The 22,043-nt window shown below is 44.1% G+C and overlaps 1 protein-coding gene and 2 long non-coding RNA genes across 3 annotated transcripts; 1 reads left to right on the plus strand and 2 right to left on the minus strand.

Moving 5' to 3' along the window:
- Nucleotides 1–1,684: 1,684 nt before the first annotated feature.
- LOC121800930 lies at nucleotides 1,685–2,053 on the minus strand. Its single transcript, XM_042200418.1, has one exon. The coding sequence runs from the start codon at nucleotides 2,051–2,053 to the stop codon at nucleotides 1,685–1,687; it is 369 nt and encodes a 122-aa protein (XP_042056352.1).
- A 10,753-nt stretch (nucleotides 2,054–12,806) lies between these two features.
- Nucleotides 12,807–14,034, minus strand: LOC121799679. Its single transcript, XR_006050354.1, has 2 exons — nucleotides 13,615–14,034; nucleotides 12,807–13,024 (listed from the first exon to the last, which is right to left on the minus strand). It is a non-coding gene; the product is annotated as an uncharacterized LOC121799679 (long non-coding RNA).
- On the plus strand, nucleotides 13,070–15,029 carry LOC121799678. Its single transcript, XR_006050353.1, has 4 exons — nucleotides 13,070–13,292; nucleotides 13,368–13,441; nucleotides 14,432–14,496; nucleotides 14,970–15,029. It is a non-coding gene; the product is annotated as an uncharacterized LOC121799678 (long non-coding RNA).
- Nucleotides 15,030–22,043: the final 7,014 nt, after the last annotated feature.

Genomic DNA, 22,043 nt, shown 5'->3' on the forward strand with positions numbered 1-22,043 from the left:
TAAAAGAAGGAAAGCAAAATAAAATAAGGAAATAAGGAATAAAAAATAAAAATAAAAGGAAAGGGGAGAGGGACGGTTGCATGATGATGCAAGCAACCGTACGCCTCCTCCTTAGAGGTTTGAATTTTGTATTTCAAAATCTGAAACTAACCCCCCTATTTTGCTCGAAAATTTCTCCCCCTTACATAACCGATGTTTTCAAGTTTCCTTTCACAAAACAACACTTAAGAAAATTAGACAAAAAAATGAGACACCAAACTCCCCGGTCAAGGGGATTTAAATCAGAAATATTTTCAATATCAATTGGTTTCCCGGGGTCGCTTGGTGTTTGGATTTTTTTAGATTCAAGAAACATATTCACATATTTACAAAAAGTGTTTAAGTATTCTTGGGAAGACCCTGGTTTAGTCCTCAGATTCAAAACTTCATGCCTAACTACCTGACCCAAGAATTCCCGAAGAATACCTGAACAATTTGACCAGTTAGGCGATAGTAGGGAGCATGCGTAGTGGAATTTCTTCCACCACACACAGCTCTGAACTATCCCTAAACACCTTAACTCTGTGACCATTAACAAGGAAAGGGATAGAGTTAGAAGCGCTTCCTTGAATTTCCACAGCTCCGTTTGCTCTGAGGCCAACGATCGTGTAGGGTCCGATCCACTTAGACTTCAGCTTTCCGGGCATCAGCTTTAACCGTGATTGGAACAGGAGCACTTTCTAACTAACCTGCAACTCCTTGACCTGGAGGTTTTTGTCGTGCAACAACTTGGTTATTTCCTTGGTGAGGTTAGGGTTTTCGAAAATTAAATGTGCGAGTTGTGAGAGAAAATAATTGTGAGGAAGAAATTTTAATAAGGTGGGGGAACTTATTTTAGGAAATTTTAAAAGAAGGAAAGCAAAATAAAATAAGGAAATAAGGAATAAAAATAAAAATAAAAGGAAAGGGGAGAGGAACGGTTGCATGATGATGCAAGCAACCGTACGCCTCCTCCTTAGAGGTTTGAATTTTGAATTTCAAAATCTGAAACTTCCCCCCCTATTTTGCCCAAAAATTTCTCCCCCTCACATAACCGATGTTTTCAAGTTCCCTTTCACAAAACAACACTTAAGAAAATTAGACAAAAAAAATGAGACACCAAACTCCCCGGTCAAGGGGATTTAAATCAGAAACATTTTCAATATCAATTGGTTTCCCGGGGTCGCTTGGTGTTTGGATTTTTTTAGATTCAAGAAACATATTCACATATTTACAAAAAGTGTTTGAGTATTCTTGGGAATACCCTGGTTTAGTCCTCAGATTCAAAACTTCATGCCTATCTACCTGACCCAAGAATTCCCGTAGAATACCTGAACAATCTGACCAGTTAGGCGATAGTGGGGAGCATGCGTAGTGGAATTTCTTCCACCACACACAGCTCTGAACTATCCCTAAACACCTTAACTCTGTGACCATTAACTAGGAAAGGGATAGAGTTAGAAGCGCTTCCCTGAATTTCCACGTCTCCGTTTGCTCTGAGGCCAACGATCGTGTAGGGTCCGATCCACTTAGACTTCAGCTTTCCGGGCATCAGCTTTAACCGTGATAAGAACAGGAGCACTTTCTAACCAACCTGCAACTCCTTGACCCGGAGGTTTATGTCGTGCCACAACTTGGTTATTTCCTTCTACCACACCGCAGCATCTTATGACTCAAGCCTGAATTCCTCCAGCTCTTGCAGTTGGAGCTTCCTCTCCTCCTCACAGGTCTGGGGCTTCATATTCATCTCCCTGACTGCCCAGTACGCCTTATGTTCTACACCGACCGGGAGATAGCACATCTTGCCAAAAACTAGCCTGTAGGGCGACATTCCAATGGGAGTTTTAAACGCAGTCTGGTAGGCCCAGAGTGCATCATCCAACCGTCTGCTCCAAACTTTCCTCAACGGGTTAACTGTTTTTTCCTGAATACTTTTTATCTCCCGGCTGGAAACTTCTGCCTGCTCGTTGCTTTGTGGGTGATACGGAGTAGAAAGTCGGTGGTGTACTCCGTATTTTTTCTTAAGGGCCTCCATGGTTCGGTTACAGAAATGTATTACCTGGTCTGAAATGACTGCCCCCGACACTCTATGGAAAAAGAAAAGACTTAAACTCCTAGACCTAGACGCAAAAACACTTTGACATGAAAACAGAACAGACACACAAGAACAAACAAGACACAGAAAACAGAAACAAACACAGTTGTATAAAGTGGTTCAAGTTCTAGCAGTCGTCCCCACAAGTTTAAGGTCAATCCAATCGTCTACAGTCTCAGATTCCTCCCCCTCCCTTCTTCCATCGGGACAGTTTGTCAGTTCGTCAAGACATCCTCTATTTTCACTAAGTTGTTGGATTCACTTGGTCACTCATTCATCACCAGAAACGTTAGGACCATTCACTCATTTATTTTTGTCATACCACTGATGCCTTGTTCTATTGACACAGGTAAAGTTCCTTAAGGTCTTTGCATTTGGTTGTAACGGGGCTAGGGGATTGTTGTGTAAGTAGGTGGGAATCCTAAGGGGTCTAAATTCTGAATTTGGAAGTTAAAGCATATGAAGGACATGTGAACTCAGGGACAAAAAGATGGAAATAACCTCCCTTGTTACAATCTAAACTTCCCAACTTGGAGCTGTTCCCTGGCCATTTTGGCCTTATTCCTCTATCCCTTTCATCTATCGGGTCAGGTTATAAAATTTTCCTACCCTGAAATTTTCCTAACACTTTTTCCCTTTTTTTCTTAGGTCAGGTTACAACTTTTCCTGCCCATTTTTCTTTTCTTTTTTTTTCGGGTCAGGTTACAGAATTTTCCTGCCCATTTCCTTTTCTACTTCCTACTATTCCCTTGTTCACAACCTATTCCCTACCCCAATTTCGGGAGCTGCCCCACTCCTGCCCTCTTGTTCACATGGTATGCAAGATGAGGTTTCAACAGGAAGGTCAATACCACAAAGGTTCAACTTTGCTAACTAAGGGGTGCCCTTACAATGAGGCTGGTCCAGCAAGTTCGAAAGAAATAAGCTCAACTGGTTTCTCCTATTGCCTTTAGTCCTTACACCCCTATGTCATTTCTCCCTAAGCATCAAGTGGCAGCCTCTCTTTTTTTTAGTAGAAAGTGTTCTACTCTTAAGCTTTTAACTCACTTTATAAAGGGTTTCACAACAAGATCAAATTAAGTCCTTTCTATCGTTCTTACTTCACTCAAACTGATTTTGATTTATTAAGGAAAGAGGTCTCAAAATTGACATGTATCATCTCTTCAATTACTCTCACTAAGGGAATCTTGCCTTCTATTTCGCCAGTTTATACTTAACACAAAAATCCTAAAAAAAACTGACTCCTAGACCTGGCAAAATATATACATGCTCGACACTAATTGCACTAACTGCTCTCCCCCTCCCACTTCCCTCATGCTTGTCCCTAAGCAGTCCTGATGAAATCGAAACATGGCAGTTGGTGAACACATGAACAACAGAGACCAACTTAAACACAGGTAACATAATCTTCTCACACTTAGACCGAGAATTGGGCTAAGTGGGTGAGAACACAAAACAATAAAACCAACAGAGCGCAGAAAACAACAAATACCAACACATGCCATATTAACATAAACTTCTCACACTTAGACCAAGGATTGGGCTAAGTGGGAGAAGCACACAAAACACATATACAAAGACACGGCAAACATGCAGACATAGACACTCAATAAAAGAAAATAAAAACTCAAATGTAAAATTACTTGGTCACTGGGGGTTGAATTCTGTTTCTGGCTCCCTTGGGAGCCAGGATTCTGGGACACTTGCTTCGGACGGGCGGTCTTCACTTTCTTAGGAATCGATGGTGTGGGTTCCTCTGCTTCATTCACTGCTGGCTTCGGTATGGGTTTGTTCACTGACACGGTTGTTGTGGGCTTGGTAGTTCTCTCCTTTCTCTTCTTAGATGGGGTAGCAGTAGGATTAACTGGCGCTTGCTTACTGGAGGGTTTTCCTGGGGGCTGAGGGTCTGATCTCTCCACTGGACCCAGGAGGAATAAACTGTTGGGCCTGCGAATTCCTCTGTTTGACTGAGGCAACCATCCGCATCATCAGGGTAAGGGCCTCAGTCATCTTCTCTGTATGCACCTCTAGTGATTCCTTCAGTCCCAGTACGACAGATGTTTTCATGCCCATTCCACCCCTGATTTCTCTGATCTCGCTCCTAACATCCCCCATCTCCTTCGCCATTCCACCGTCGCAGCATTTGTCACTCTACCGCCTTCTATTTTCACAGTCGCCTCGATCTTCCCCACTTCATAAAAGAAGACCCCTCCATCCACCATGTGCAGAAGACCCTTGTTGAAGAAAAAGTCGAGGTTGAACTGCTCTGGAGGATCGTACATTCCAAGGGTAGGCACCGATTTCGCTATCTTCATAATTACATTACTCTGGAGGTAGGCGCCAAGGAGGTGACAAGTGTAGAGGTGGCGGGATGTGTGGGTAGTCATCAAGTGGCAAGCTTGGGCCAGCAAGTATTCGAGGTGGACTTTCACACCCTTCAGCATACACCATGTGAAGTAGAGTTCTGGTGTAGTGATGGTGGAGCTTACCTGACCCATGAGGTTATATCCGATAAAGACCTGGGCAAAGCGGAGGAGGTGGTTGGTGATGTGGACTCCCTTTGAGAGGCTTGTCTTGAAGTTCCCACCACGCTTGTGGGTGATGAGCTCCCAAGCTTCTGAGTGTCAAACCCAGGGGTTTTCCTCGTGGGTCCGATTACTCTCTCATTTGGAGGGTTTTGGGAGGGGTTGGCTGCTACCACCCAACAAGTGGGTCAAGAATTTTAAACTATTGGGTCATAAGAATTAAAAGCGCTTTAAGTACTAGACCTAAGAACAAAGAAACACAAACGCATTCATGATTCGAAACTTGAAATTGACTGCAGAGGGTTTATCAAACTACTGGATCAAGTAAAAAAGTTTCCTAAAACAGTGAGACAACAAAGCAAGAAAAAACAACATAACAGATTTCCCGAATTAGCTAGCAACAGAAAAGTTGCAAAAAGCAAACAAACAACGGATTTGGGTCTAACTACCAACGATCTTCATCTTCTTCAGCAAATAAACATGAACGTGAACAAAACAGAGCATCAAAAGCAGAGTAAACATGGATCAGATTTCAGACATTATGATTAAACAGAAAACTATCAGATCTAAGCTACCAGGTCAAGTAAATCGAAAGCAACAGACATAGTCATGCAGATCCAACAAGTATGTATCAGATTCATCTCTCGAAACCACAATCTACTCCAGATCCAACCGATCCAAACTCAACAACATTCAGATTCATCTCCTTCAACTCCGATTCAAACAATTCCTCAACAAACAAACTCAGATTCAACCAATCTCAACTCCAATTCAACAGTCAATTGCGAAAAGCATCCTAAATCAGTAAAACCTACATCAAACATCAGAAATCAAAGTAAAATAGAAAATAGAAATTGCCATAACCACAGAAATAAGGTTCAAACACAAAAGCAGTCGCCGATCTTCCGGCAAAGAAATTCATGGCGAGAAATAAATGACAGAAATTAAAAAAATGTCACGACCGCCCTTACTAAGGATAGTAAAGACGGGGAAATCGTGACACGCCCCCTCACGTTTGGGCTGGAATGACACATCGGACTCCCATCACGTGGGTAGTCAGAGAGAAGAGATAAAGAGATAAACTCCATCATCGACTTGAGCCTGCTCTGATACCATATGGATTTTATCTCTTTATCTCTTCTCTCTGCCTACCCACGTGATGGAACTCCGATGTGTTATTCCAGCCCACACGTGAGGGGCGTGTTAAAAACTCTTAAATCTTGTCCCATATCGACTCGGTGATATCCTAGCTTCTCTATATAAGTGTGGATAACCCTCCCCTTATAAGGCCTTTTAAGGGTGAGTGACTCATTTCTAATATAGCTAGTAGTTTAAAAACCAATTTCAAAGTTAAAAATGCCAAATTGTAGTTTCAAAAACCAATTTCAAAGTTTAAAATGCCAAATTTAAGAGAGAGTTTTTTATTTTTGGAGTCAAAATTCCTTTTAATAACCAATTTTGTAGTTTACTAAAGATACCGAGTAGTTCCCTAAATTCATGATATTAACAAGAAATGAATTGTTCGTTTTTCTTTCTTTTTTGAGAAAGATTCTGTATACACTTTGTCGAATTTGAAGTCCAAATAATACTTTAATTTCAGTGAGAATTAAATGCCTCGATTGGATTAAACTCTTAGTTAGATTAATTAAACACAATAATTCTCGCAATTAAATGACCCCTTAGAGCATCAACAATGGCGGACGTCCACGCGGAATTCCCACCGGCGTGCGGGAATTCCATGGCGGACGTCCGCCATTGCGCGTCCCAGGCACGGATACGGAATTCCGCTAAGGAACTCGAAGTTTCGTGGTGTTCCACGGAATTCCGTGTGGACGTCCTCCATTGCATTGACGCCCGCGGAATTTTGTTTTTTTCATTAAATGTTTTTTTTCCGGTTCCTATATATAAATCCTGTTGAACTTCATTTCATTTGCACCACTTGTATAAACAAGTATCTCTCTCTCTCTAAAAAATACTTTTCTTTCGAATCAACAATGGAGCACAACGAGAGCGATTCCCCCGCCTCGAGCGAGTCACTGGCGCCCCATTTTCCCATCGGCGGGAGTACGCCGATGTCTGCTGCGATGCCTCAAATGCCGGGGATGATGCCCCAAATGCATGGGTCGCCTGTCGCTGCGAGGGGGAGTAGGGAGGGGGTCCCCCAATCGCCGGTGGACAACGTACCTCCCACATAATTTCTGAAACATAATGTCCCCCACTCTCACGTACACAGCCTCTTATCAATCATCATTCACCCCTCCTAGTCAGTAGAGTACCATCTTAAATTCTTGCCTAGTTAGAATCTCAACTCAAAGCGTGGTAGCTAACCAACCCTTCCAGAATATCACCTCAATTACCAAAGCGCATTCATCTCTGTGGGATTCGACCCTTACATCCATTATACTAGTCAGTAGAAATGGGTTGAGGAATTATTGATAGCTAATTAGCTGGGATTTTCTATCCTGATCAGTAGGATACATCCCTTGCTTGACGCGACACCTGCACAAACCTGCTCTTTCAAATGGCGCCTTTGCCGGGGATGAATGTCGTTATTAACTGTTATTGTGTGTGATACTTTGGCGTATATATTGTTCATAACTTTTTCCCTTTCTTTTTCTTTCAGTTTATGAGAAGCAGCTCGGCTCCTGACCATTGGAGACCGAAAATACTCCAACGAGGGACTATACTTGTGACCACTCGCTTTGGCCTGTCGACGGCCCTGTCTGACCTAGGCACGAGTAGTGACAAAGAGCAAGCCACCATAGAAGGAGAAACACCAGAACAGGTGCTACAGTTGGAGGGTAACCCAAGGAGAATGGCTGCCCAATGAGATGATGATCCAGAGATCGGGACGCTGAACGCGCATACTGAAGGAGAACCACCACAAGCTATAGTAGTCACCCCGGGGCAGACAGCTGGTGATGTGAAGCCCCATGTTATTGCTATTCTGCCCAAGTACTGCGGGAAAAGCTATGAAGGCCCCTACGAATTCCTTCATGAGTTATGTAAGATTTGTAGGGCACAGAGATGGCCAACAGGGGCGACAGAGGATGACTACAGATTGAAGGCTTTTCCGTTCGTTCTAAAAGGGGAGGCTAACACCTGGTTCACGCGATTGCCCCCCAATTCCATTGAGAGTTGGACAGATTTCAAGTCAGCCTTTTTAGGCGAATTTTTTCCGTCATCTAAGACGAGTGCACTGAAGAGAGAGATAACCAGTGTGAAGCAAGGTTACGATGAACCCTTGAGTGATTATTGGGCAAAGTATATGAGCCTTTTGGATGCATGTCCGAACCATCGTATGGCGGATATAGAAATACATCACACCTTTTATGAGGGGATGAACAAGGAGACAAAGGATCTGGCAAACTCCTCGTCAGGAGGAAGTTTCACGCAGTTAAGGGTCAGTGAAGCTAAGAGGGTCCTAGGGAAACTCTTGAGTGCAAAGAAGGAGTACGACAATTCAAGAGATGGTTACAGCAGAGAAAGGATTGCAAGTGCCTTGTCTACTGACCAGGAGCATAAGATAGAGCAGAAGATGGATTTGAAGATGGACGAATTGAAGAAGACACTCCTGAGCGCGATCGAGAAGAACGCACCACCAACTTCCCCAGCTGGGAACTACAAGGGTGCGGAACAGGGAAACCAAGGACCGAACTATGATCAGCCTAATAACTTCGAGAATATGGAGCAAGTCAATGCTGCCGGGTACTACAATTCTAGTGGGCATTGGATCCAGGGGAGACAACGGGACGCACCATGGAGGGACCATCCGAATTTTCGATGGGGAGATGGGGACCAAAATCAAAACCAAGGTCCAGGTCAGAATCAATACCACCCTCACTCAAACCAAAATTTCAACCGTGGCCCAGAAAATCCCAACAACCAGTTCAACTGGTCAGGAAGAAACCAACAACCCCACAGTCAACAACCTCAAAACCAACCCCCACAAAACCAGAACCCAAACCCTGTCTATGTACCACCCCACCAGAGAAACTTCTAACATTACCCGAATCAGCCTAATCAAGGTTCCCAACATAAGCAGAACCAGAACCAGTTCCAAAACCAGGCCCAGTATCAAAACCAAAACCAAAATCAATATCACCAAGACCAGTACAACACTCATGGCCAGTATAACCATTACACACATAACCAGAACCAGCAAAACTTCCAAAATTTCCAGCCCAACCAGAACCCCCAGTATAACCAGCACCAAGGGCCAAATCAGTCCCAATATCCTAACAGGTCAAGACGATCTATGGAGGACATGATGGGAGAACTGCTCGCTTCACAGCAGAGTATCAAGGGTGAATTGCAATCCAACAATGAAGTGGTGCAGGGGATGCAGAGTGCCCAGAAGGAACATAAGGCGAATATTGATATGATGAATAGGCAGTTGGCCCAGCTGGCCAGTTCGATGGGTGAAATGAAAGGGAATTCCAGGAAACTCCCATCTACAGTCCATGTACCTGAAAAGGCAAACGTGAGCAAGGTCACATTACGGTCCGGTACAACCTATGAAGGACCCCAACCGAAGAAGTCCAGTGGAGAACCTAGTGGGACGAAGGTGCTGAGAAACGTTGTCTCGGAAGAAGAGCTACGCAGACCTCTACCCCAAATACAGGATCCATTTTTCTTGGATGAGGAACCAGCGAGAAACGGTGAAACCGGAGGCATGCAGCCCAAGGTGGACTCGCCTAAGGAAAAGGGACCGACGAGACTCCAGCCCAGAATGTACCCAAGGAAAACTCCGGAAAGGCTGTTGAAGGACTGGTTGAAGAGGAGAAAGGAAAGAAACCGTTCCCTTACCGTTTCGTGACCAAAAGGAAGAAAGAGAACCCAGTGGATTATATGCCGATTTTCAGGAAGCTGGATGTTACCATACCATTCCTCTAGGCCGTGAAGCTACCCCCACTTGGGAAATTCATTAAAGAGTTCATAGCCGGGAAAGCCCAGGAGGGGGGAAAGATCATGGTGGAAGGGATAGCATCAGCAATTGTGCAGGAAAGCTACCACCCAAGAGAGTCGATCCAGGTATGTTTACTTTGCCTATAACTATAGGAGATGTAAAAGTCGAGCATGCAATGTGTAACCTGGGAGCTTCTATTAATGTTATGCCTTTGTCAATCTATAACCGGCTGAAGGGAGTGACGTTGTCAAACACTAGGGTGTTGATCCAACTGGCTGATAGATCATGCATAAGTCCTGAGGGTGTATTAGAAAATGTGTTGGTGAGAGTACATGATTTTACTTATCCTGCTGACTTTTACGTGATCAAGATGGGTGAGTCTGAAGCTAGGGAGTCAAGCGGTATATTGTTAGGAAGGCCATTTCTTAGGACAGCCAAGACGATTGTAGATATGGCTGAGGGAACAATTTGCATTGATTTTCATGGAGAGAAGTTTACCTTTGATATCAATGAGGCCATGAAAAAGCCTATCGATTCTGAAAATCTATGCTATGTTGATGTAATTGACCTCTTAGTCCAAGATTTTCTTGAGACTGAATTATTGCAGGAGAAACTCCAAGCTTTAGATGTATATAGGCAGACTGATGTGGAAGCGGCTGCATGGTGCGATCTGATCAGTAGCCAAGGGTTAACTGACGAAGAGATAGAAGGAACAATTAAGGATTTTTGCCAGAAATCGGAATTTATTGGAGCCGCAGGGGCTCAGCTACCAGTCAGTACAGATGAAGTTTCAGATGAAGAGTTGGAAAATGAGGGGGATGCTACAAGAAGCATTTTGCTGGCTGACATACTTACCCAACAAGTTGAATTGAAGAAGCTGCCGCCGAATCTGAAGTATGCCTTCCTAGGGGACGAAAACTCGTACCCGGTGATCATTAGCAGCAGCCTGACGAAAGAACAAGAAGCAAGGCTACTGACCGTCCTAGGCAGGAACAAAAAAGCAATTGGATGGAGCCTTACAGATTTGGTGGGAATAAGCCCCGACGTCTGCATGCATAATATTAGGCTAGAAGAGGGGGCGAAAGCACATCGTGACTCGCAGAGGAAGGTGAATCCCAACATGCGGGAGGAAATATTAAAGGAAATCTTAAAGTTGCTGTCATTGGGGATTATCTACTCGGTGCCCAATAGCGAGTGGGTCAGCCCTGTACACATGGTTCCCAAGAAGTCCGGGATTCAGGTGGTTCAAAATGAGAGGAATGAGCTGAACGCCGCAACCAGGAAAGACCACTTCCCCCTACCGTTCCCTACCGTTCATCGATCAGATGTTGGAGCGACTGGCTGGGAAGAAGTACTTTTGTTTTTTGGATGGGTACAGCGGGTATTTTCATATCTACGTGGACCCTGAAGACCAGGATAAAACTACCTTCACCTGCCCATTTGGAACCTATGCGTACAGACGCATGCCGTTCGGTCTTTGCAACGCTCCGGGAACATTTCACAGATGCATGATGAGCATATTCTCCGATCTAATTGAGGAGTGCATAGAGATATTCATGGAAGACTTCACAGTCTACGGGGACTCTTTTGACTCATGCCTTCATCATTTGGATATAGTCTTTGAGATGTGTCAAGCGAAGAGCCTAGTCTTGAATTTTGAGAAGTGTCATTTTATGGTCACGGAAGGGATCGTCCTAGGACACGTGGTGTCAGAGAGAGGTATCCAGGTGGATCAAGACAAGGTGGTCGTCATTTCCAAACTGCCTTTCCCTACTGACCAGAAGGGGATAAGGGGTTTCTGGGGCATGCAGGATTTTATCGACGATTTATAAAAGACTTCCCTAAAATCGCCCAGCCCCTTACCAGACTTCTTCAAAACGAAGTGGAATTCAATTTTGATGAACAGTGCAAGACTGCTTTCAACCTCTTCAAAGAGAAGCTGGTATCTGCACCAATTATTCGGGCTCCTGACTGGGATCATCCGTTCGAAGTGATGTGTGATGCCAGCGATTACGCGGTGGGAGCTGTGCTGGGTCAGAAGATCGAGGGAAAAAGGTATGTGATCTTTTATGCATCAAAGACATTGAATCAAGCTCAAAGGAATTATGATACCACGGAGAAGGAGATGCTAGTCGTGGTATATTCATTCGAGAAGTTTCGGCAGTACTTGTTGGGATCCAAGGTCATCGTGTATACTGACCATGCGGCCATTAAGTACCTGATTTCCAAGAAAGAATCAAAACTCCGCTTGATCCGATGGGTACTCCTGTTGCAAGAGTTCGATTGGGAGGTGGAAGACAAGAAAGGGGTTGAGAATAAAGTTGTGGATCATTTGAGCAGGATAATGCAGGATGGGAATAGCGAGGAGGTGTGAGATCAATTCCCGGAATAGCACTTGTGTGAAGTGATTTTCGCCGCCAGAAAAATTGACTGGGAAGAAGTGATGAAGCTTACTGGCCAGGATGTGACAGAGAAAGGAAAGGAAAAAGTAGGGCAGGAGCCATGGTATGCGGACCTAGCCAACTACTTAGTTTGGAGGAGAGCTTCCAGAAGTTCCGAACGTCACTAAGGCTCAAAGAATGAAGATCAAGAGTGAGGCAAAATACTACTTTTGGAATGACCCGTATCTCTGGAGGGTAGGAGCAGATCAAGTGATACGAAGGTGCGTTCCTGACTGAGAGCAGAGAGACGTATTGACACATTGCCACTCTTTGGCATGTGGAGGACACTTCGGTCCCAAGAAAATGGCAAGAAAGATTCTGGATAGCGGATTTTATTGGCCAACCCTCAACAAAGATGCCTACGAGTTTTGTAGAAGTTGTGAGCGTTGTCAACTGACCGGTGGAATATCAGCACGAGATGAAATGCCACAAGTCTCGATCATTGTTTGTGAGTTGTTCGACATATGGGGGATGGATTTCATGGGGCCTTTTTGTAACACCCCACTTTTTGAACCCTAATTTTCGAACCCTAAAGCACTTGCATTTAATGCTTTTAATGCTGCGAAGTCCGTGGATTAATTGTCAAGTGGAATTGTTGTTGGATACTTTTCATCACCTAATTTTGAGTTGGAATTTTGACTGAATCAGTTTTGTTGAAATTGTGATGTGACTGCTTTGAATAATTGATGTGGGGTGAAATTAAATGTTTGTGAATAATTGAAAATTTATTATTAGAGCTAGAAATTGTGAAGTAAATCACAATGCGAATTTAAATAATTCCTTTCCGTGAGGAATATTTATTGGACTCAATCCGCGAGTTGGATCGAATAAATTGAATAAATAATATAAAAATTCAGTCCGTGACAAATAAATTGTGGAGTGCACAATTTAAATAAAATACAAAGGACCTTGAATTAAACTAATCTAATTAATTTCGACATGTTGACTTGGTCACTAAGCTGCATTAATTCAGGTTTTAATTAAAGTTTCTGTAGAGATTTTCCTCCTCCGTAATGAGATTTTTCTCCTCCGTAATCTGCAAATAAAATACAAATAAATCCAAATTAAATTAAAATCACATAAAAAAAGGGGGATGGAAATTCGAATTTCCTCCTATTTCCCATGACTCAAAACCGTTTCTCCCCTCTCTCCCATGATTCTCTCCCCACTCCTTAAATCTCTCCCACACCGAAACCAAATCTTCTCATCTCTATAACATACGTTTTCACCAACCATTTTTTTTTCTCACGGCAGACTTCGAAGGCTTCGAAGGGTGCCGAATTCTTAATTCAGTCCTAACTGTGGTAACAATTTCTCTATCAATTTGTATTTAAATTGCTCCTATTTCAGAACCTAACATCAGCAATTGCTATCAACAGAAATGAAATTCTTCAGCTTCAAGAACCTCCTTTTTCAGCCTTGTAAACTCCACAATCAAGTCCTACTCACAGAGGTATAAATTTTTACTCAATTCTAAAGCATGAAATTTTAGCAATTGTTTTACAACATATCATCATACACCACCAATAGAACTCCCCTCTAATCTTACAAACTTAAAACGCAAAAAAAAGTTGGATTTCGATTTGGACACAGAAACGAAACTGAACTGAAATTCGTAAAACTTACCTTGGGTGTTCGGGTTGGTTTTGTGGCTGCGTGGTGTCGTTTCGGGGCTAGTTTCAGGGACTACGGCGGTGTGTGCGGGCGATGAATTGGAGCCGAGGTGCTGCGTGACAGAGAGAGAAAAACCGAGGAGGTATGACGCCGACGGGATTAGAGATTTCATAGCGAGACATGATTTAATTTTGGGAATCTCATTTTCGATGTTTTGTGAGAGAATGGGGCCGACAAGAGCTTGAGGGAGGGAGCTCTAATTTCTGTTCAGTTTTTGTGTTTTGATTTTTGATCAATTTTTGTGTTTTGATTTTTGAGAGGGCCGATAAATTTCTGTATGATTGAGTTCAATTTGAGTGTTCTTGAAGAAATGCGACGGAGGAGAAAGGAAACGGTAGGTGTAAATAAATCTGGGAATGGGAGTTTTTAGGTGTAAATAAAGTGAAGTGGAGGGTGCACGTGTTGTTTTGAAATAGGAATATAAAAATGTTTTTTTTTTTTTTTTAAATTTCTTGTTTTTAAATAAAGACTTGGGGTCTTTAATTATTTTGTTTTGGGCCTACGGGGATTTCAAGTATTTGGGGAAAGGAATGGAGCTAATTAAATTCTAGTGGATCGTTTTATCTCTTCGCAAGATCTGTTGGGGGACGTGAGCGGCCGCCGTTGTCGGCGCGACGTTTTGGGCGACCGAAATTAATCGAAACAACCAAGTTTCTAATTGGGAAAAAATCATAATCTTGACCGAGAAAATAACTTCGCTTAGGATGCATGCATTTTTTTTTATTTATTGGAAAAGTGTGTTGATTTATGTATTATCTAAATGTTAAAGGTGAATCATCGCAAGTGAAACGTGATACTAAGGGGAAGAAAGTGCTTGTGAATTAAGCAGTCGAGGTGGGCTTTCTTTTAAATACGGACAACGTCCTAAATATTTTATCGATGAGAATGAAACTGTATTTATCATGCCGTGATTTGATTTTTAGCGTGCCTATCTGATGTGGCTTTATGCCATTATTATATAAATCGAATTCGGGTCCTCGTAGGGCCGCAAACCCTACTTGGATTAGTGTACACCTATGGTAGATCGTGTGCTAGCGTACGGGCTGGCCGGTCTAGTGGCTTGGTCTGTGGCCACATTCCAAGTCATGTATTGGCAGATATGGCGAACGTCTATGGGAAAATGACTGATCAGTCGACTTTTACAATGGGAAATGATTTTGAGTGCCTCGGGCCTTTCTAAAGCTAAACCCCGATGGATACTTATGTATGGCATGATAAATAATATTTTTATTGAAAATGTTTCCGGCAAGAGCCCACTGAGTATATTTTATAGTACTCAGCCCTGCATGTGTTTTCCCTATGTGCAGGTTGAGCGGCGACGAGCAATTGGTGGTGTTGAGCAATCTAAAATTGAAGTATTGTTTGGTTAGTTGTGAACTACGAGTGTCGTTGTGTCTCCATACATGACGTCACTCTTTCTCTTGAACGCTTCCGCTGAGACATTGTTTTTACTCATCATTCATTTAGCTTTGAACCTAATTATTTGGATAATGTCAACCTCTTGGCCTTTTTTATTTAAATATTAATTGTTGGTCAAACTCTTTATTGAAACCCTAGTTCCCTTCGTCTGTTTATTAATTCCTTTTAATCACGATCGCCCGTATTTATTAACCCTAAAGGGCGGTCGTGACACTTTTCCTTCGTCGTATGGGAACTTGTATATCTTAGTTGCAATTGACTACGTCTCCAAGTGGGTAGAAGCCAAGGCCACAAGTACGTGTGAGGCGAAGGAGGTAGCCAAGTTTCTCAAGTGTAACATTTTCAGTCGGTTTGGAGTACCAAGGGCCATCATATCCGATCAGGGAACCCATTTCTGTAACCGCACTATCGAAGCCTTAATGAAAAAGTACGGTGTGCACCATAGGTTATCTAGCCCCTACCACCCGCAAGCAAACGGTCAAGCGGAGATCTCTAACCGAGAGATAAAGAAGATTCTGGAGAAAACGGTCAACCCTTCTAGGAAGGACTGGAGCATGAGGTTAGAGGATGCTCTATGGGCATATCGGACAGCCTATAAAACTCCAATAGGAATGTCATAAAGAATCGTTTTTGGAAAGATGTGCCACTTACCCGTTGGAATTGAGCACCGAGCATACTGGGCAGTACAGCAAGTAATGTGGATGCTACAGCCTGTGAAGAGGAAAGAAAGCTGCAGTTGCAGGAGTTAGAGGGACTTAGATTGGAGTCGTTCGACTCAGCCATGTGGTACAAAGAGAGAACTAAATTATGGCACGACAGAAATCTGAGGACCAAGGATCTCCATGTTGGCCAGAAAGTACTACTCTTCCAGTCAAGATTGAAGCTCATGCCTGGAAAACTCAAGTCGAAGTGGACAGGGCCTTATGTCATCATTGCACTCCGTTCTAATGGAGCAGTGGAGATTTCAGGGAGTCTTCCTAACTCTGAACCTTTTATCGTTAATGGACATAGGCTAAAAGTATTTAGGGACAACAGTGATGTGGCTGTGGTGGATGAGATTCCACTGCAACCACATACTCAGGTTTAATACTGACCGGTAGGATAGGGATTGGAATTCCACTAGGCTAGCTCCTTTTAGTGTGATTTACATATGCAGGCACAGTAGAATTCCAATTTTCCTAAAGGAGATGTAAATATGGTAAATATGTGGTAGTTAATTAATTTAAACCGTTGCATGCAAGTTAATTTTAAGAAAACCCAAAAATATTTTCCGGACCTCAAATATTAATTGAGAGTACGTACTGACCACCAACATACCCATTTGGTGAAACTCTCAATTTTATTTAAGTGTTTATTTCACTTTGTTTCTAATCTAGGAAAATATAGGGGGAAATCATTAAGGGACGAAGTTTGAATTTGGGGGTTTGTTGCAGCTTTGCAGGGGGGCAGCGACTAGGAAGGCGCGTGTGCAGAGAAAGAGAGACGACGTCCAATCAGGGGGCAGAGCTCTCAACCGTCTCCCATAAGAATCGGCGTGACCTGGAAAATGCCTGCAGCCGGTTACAAACCCTCAACTGCCTTTTCCACCCTCATAATCAAACCGTCTCTCCCATTTCACTTAACAAACCCTTACCTCCATCCCTCTCTCCAGAAATTTCCACCATTCTCTCCACAAAAGCCAACACCCGCATTACCACCAGAAATTCACCGAATTAAGACATGGGAAAGAAGAAATGGGCAAAGAAAATAACCAGCGAGAAACCTACTTCAAACCGTAGAGAAGAAACCCCAGAATCGCAGCCGACAATGGAAGAGCATCAACCGAACCCGCAACCACCGGAGCCGACTCCTCAGGCTCCGACGATGGTTTCTTTGGACGTAATGACGGAGTTCCTTCGACAGCAGGACCCAAGTCGAGATTGGGCGGCTGAGTTGGCCAGTTTTAGCCGAATCGGGGCAAATGGAGCATGACCGGAGAAACCCCAGCAGTACATGCATCAGAACCGAATGTGCAACCCACAGCACAACCACCCACTTCCATTCCGACTTCATCAACAATTGCGCCAGAAAGGGAACCTCCCTCGGCGACCGAACCCTCAGAATCTACCCAAACTCCCCAACGAAGCGACTCAATGGATGTTGACCCCATCTCTGCCTATTACGACTCCGAACCAGAGGAAAGGGAGGCGAGAAGAAGAAAGGAGGAGAAGAGCCAGAAGGGAGGCGATGAACCAGAGAAAACGCCGACAGCGGAGCCCATTCCTCAAGAAACGGTGGGGGAAGAGATAGATTTAAATGAGACTGCTAGAAAGCAGGGCCTAATGACTGATGAAGAATTTCAGGCTCTTCTGGATGAGGTAAATCGGATGGAAGATGGTACCGCCACGATGGCTGAGGGTCTAGACCTCACATCAAGGGCAGTAGAAAAGGGTGAGAAAGGCGATGGAGAGAACAACTCAGAAGGCCTAGCCGAACGGCCAGTAGACGAAGTGGTGGGAGGCCAGACTAGAGAAGAAGGGACAGAGTCAACAACTCCCCAGACAGAGGCGAGGAAGAGTGATGTGCATATTGAGGAGGAGGAAACAGTAGCAAGAATAGAGGTACCCGGACCAGTGGCACCGCCAGTGATAAAACCAAAGGCTATCAAGAGGAAGTTGGTGTTGAAGGGCGACCCTAGGGCAGAACAGCTGAAGCTGAAGAGGGTGTCGCAAAGATACTTAGGGAAGTGGGCATCAAGTAAAGCAAAGGTAAACACGGCGGCAGATCCGGTGGAGATTTTAAGTGAAGAGGAAGGGACCACTCCCACAAAACCTGGGGAGGGATCCTTACCCACTACTGATTTGGAGGATACTGCGGTGGCAACCGAAGCGGTCTCCCAAACGCCGATTGACCAGGGCGAAGAGACGACGCAGATGGTTGAGGGCTCGGACCTCACATCTGCACCAGCCGGTCACGTCGAGCTGAGAACTGAAGGTACTCGTATCAGTACTGAGACCCGACCCTCTGCCCTAGACCAGCTTTCAACACACGCTGAGAAGGAACCGGAAGACGAGCAAGATAGTGATGAGGACAGACACCGTGCAGAGAGAAAACGGAAGAGGAAGGCCCCTATGAAGAAGAAGCCCAGCAACAAGAAGCCACGTACAGTGAACACTGGCATAGTCATTACTGAGTCAGTTCAGCGAGCCCAAGAACACCGGAGGGAACAGAGTGATAGCGAATACGCTATCAGTGAAGAGTCAGAATCGGACAGCGACATTTCCCTGGAGAATGAGGAGTACAGTGAGCAACAGCTCACGCACGATCATCGGGAGCTAGTACATCCCCCGGTAGAGAGACTGAGATACCGGCGCTGGACAGTGGACCTTACTGATGATCTGGTGGAGGAGATAAAGTTATTCGACTCTAAGAAGCTACAAAAGGTTTTCGATAGCAAGGATGAAGGGAGTAAGCAAGTGAAGAGCGGAAAGGTACTTCATATTCCTTCTTTAGATAAGTTGGGTGCCCGCGAGCAGTTTCTCTCTTATTTGCATACGTTAGGATTCGAATGGTTATTGGAGAATGGGAACCCGAATATCAGTGTTAGGCTAGCAAGGGAGTTCTTTACTACATTCAGATTTAGGGTCACCACAGATTTGGACGAGGTTTCTATTAGCTTTCGGTTGTTTGGAGGGGAGATAAGCATGAATCTGATTGAATAGACAGTACGTTTGGGGATGTGTAGTCTGGAGGAGGCAATAGGATCGGAGTGGCGGAGCAGAGAATGGGAAATTCCCCGTAGACTTCGAGCCCCAGGAGGCATGGGAGGAATTAACTCACCCGGCCGCTGGGAAGTTTGCATCCACTCTCTCTCGCTCCATCCATTTCAATAACCCAATCCTACGCCTAGTACAACTCCACTTGGACTTCAATTTGCTGGGCAGTCGAACTCCACTGTACGAACGTCAATGACAGAGTTATACCTTCTTTGGTGCGCCAAGCGCGGAAGGAAGTTACATCTGGGTTTTTGGACTGTTTACCAATGCCATCTGATTGCCACCTATCCAGCGAGAAATCTCACCCTCTGCCATATCTTGGGAGTGTTCGTCAGAAACAACATCATCATCACAGAGGCTGAAGGCTTATCCCCCCAAATCATGGTAGATCCCCCTGGGTTGTTTGATACCTCATTCTTCGTCCGAATGAATGCTGTTTACATGAGGCAAGGAGTACCGCGTTTTTACGCGATGGGTGAGGAAGATATACCGACTGGGAGAACTACAGCAAGCCAGGGAACACAAGATCAAGAACAGAGGCATGAGAGATTAGAGAAGGCAATGGAAGAGTTGGCGGAAGAGAATCGGCAAGCTAGGACGGAGTTAGCTCGCCTGACAAATGTGATGGAAGGGATTCTGAAAGAATTAGCGGAAGGAAAGTTAGTACGAGAAGCTGGACCAAGTGGCCATGAAGGCCAGGATGATGAACCCTGGGTGCCGGAGACAGAGGTAGCAGAACGAGAGGAAGAACCATCCGGGAATGAGGAAGAGGATCTGGCAGAGCCACCTACACCAAGCCATGCTCCGCGGAGGAGTAGGAGGAACATGTGACCACCACCCCCCTTGACAAGTTAGTTTTTCTTTTCCTTTTTCAGTTTTAGTTTTTCGTATTTCGTATTTTATGTGTTTTTTTAGGTAGTATAATTTGTGTAGTATGTGAGCAAACCCCTTTCATAACACTTAGCCTATACAATAGTCTAAGTGTGAGAAGTAAAGGGTTTGCTATTTTTGGCGCATGTGTTTCTGTTTATGTGTTTTTATTTTTGGGTGCATGTTAGCTCACACTTAGTCCACTGCGTAGCCTGAGTGTGAGGAGTTTTTGTATATATGTGCGTGTGTTTGTTGGGTTCTGTTTAGGTTTTAAAATTCTCCCACTTAGCCTATTATATAGTCTAAGTGTGAGAAGTTTTTAGTAGAAGCATGTGTTGCTTGTTTGGTATGTCTGTGTGTCAGCCATACTTGCCATTACCTTTTTCCACTTCACAGCCTTATCTGAGGGCAGACACTTGTGGAGCGGGAGTGGGGATGCAATGGCTATGACATGTATATATGTGTGGTCTGTGTTATTGTTTGTCTAGGTCTAGTTTTTTTTATATACGTGTTGATTGGGCTTAAAACTCAACTGCCTCGAACTGACGGTGAGGGGAATTGAGGGAGATAAGACATGCTGGACAATGGAAACCACCCCCCTTAGTATCTCCTAGTCACTGTAGATGATGCAAGTATGAGAGAAAAACCCATCATTAGAGTCGAACACAAAAGCCCTCTTAAATGTGAGTTAAAAGCCTAAAGTGGAACCACTTTCCACTCATCCAGAAAAGAAAAGAGTGGCTGCCACAAGATGCCTAGGGTAAAGTGACCGCGTGTAGCATACACCGAAGGCAGTAGGAAACCCCCCCAAAAAAACCCTTAGAACCCCACTTTCGAGCCATATATACCCAGATATAACCCATCAGCAACTGGGACTGTGTGGGTGCAAGGCATAAGGCAAGGAGGCAACTGGCCAGAAGGACATGCAAGAAAGAAACCAACTGGAGCGAGAAATGGAGAAGCAAGGAGAAAATCGACCAGGAAGTCATTCCAGGTCCCAAAAAAATAATAAGGAATAAGGGTGGCGAAGCCACAAAAAGGAAAGAAGAAGAATGTGAAGAAAATGGTCAAAAATACTTGACCACAAAAAAATTGAGAAGGAACAAGGGTGTCGAAGCCACAAGACGCTACTGACCAGTTGGGAAGCAACATTAGAAAAGGTCCAGCCAAGCAGAGTTAACAGCCAAGAGCCTGAGCCCACACAGTTTCCCCACATCGAAATAAATTAGAGATTTTTTAGCCTAGAGCCTCAGGAACAACCAACCCAAACACTACAAGCAAATAGCCCTGTTACAAGCTTTAAAGATCTTCGGTAGCCGCACGTGAGATCTAAGTCCAAAGCATCTGTGGTTCAGCGCTATGAGAGAATACAGTCCTAATATCCCCGGTGAGGAATGAGTGACTGAGCGAATCTGGTGTTTGGCCGAGAGTTTGGGTGATCTTGACGAGCGGATATACTGACTGGAAGGAAAAGGGGGGCGGCGGAAGTTCAAGGCTGTCTAAGGCTGGATTGCACCTGACCCAAAGGGGAGGGATGGTTGAAAATATAGCTCGATTGACGTGTTTAAGTGTTTCTTTTGTCTTTTATGTGTGTTTGTCTTGTTTATGTGTTTTTCTTTGAATCATAGTTTAGAGTCTAGGTTAGGATAGAGTCGGTCAGGGGTGTAACCAGGCTAGAATTCGACTTATTGCTTTTTGTTTGTTCTTCACGCTTGAGTACAAGCATGTGGTAAGTGTGAGCAGTTTGATAAGTCGTATTCTAGGCATTGGTTACTGGTCAGTATAATGTGCATAATTGGAATATATCTGCAAAACAGTTGCTAAAGTGTGCAGGGAAAGTGTTCTAGCCAGTATGGGAATTTTCGGATAATTCATGTGAAAAGGGCGTCAGTAGGGTGCAATACTGACCAGGATGCATGCCAAAAAGGCTCGAGATGGAGAAGGAGGATAGCTAGGAAGATCAGCCGCAAGCAAGGGGCAAAAGAGTCATTTCATGAAGAGAGTCTACCCTAAAAATCAAGGGAGGCCTCCCTATAAAAGGAAGCCACTTGGAGAGAGAATGATGATCAATTAGTTCAAAACCTTCACACTTAGTTAGAATTCTCTCTCTGTAGATCAATTCCTACAGCCTCGTCCTTCATATGCTCATTCCTCGCCACAGCCATGGTCACCTGAAGCTCATCAGTTCGCCAGAGTTCCACATCATTTCGTTCCAGTCAACGTGTTTCGTAGTGTTAACAGTTTCATTGCCCGGAGTAGCAAAACAATCTTTAATTGCTTTCTTAGTTAATCGCACTTTGTTTTCTTACGTTGGATATGTAGCATTTTCAATATTTG

Source organism: Salvia splendens, chromosome 4 (assembly GCF_004379255.2).
Source record: "Salvia splendens isolate huo1 chromosome 4, SspV2, whole genome shotgun sequence".
NCBI classification, from domain to species: Eukaryota; Viridiplantae; Streptophyta; class Magnoliopsida; order Lamiales; family Lamiaceae; genus Salvia; species Salvia splendens.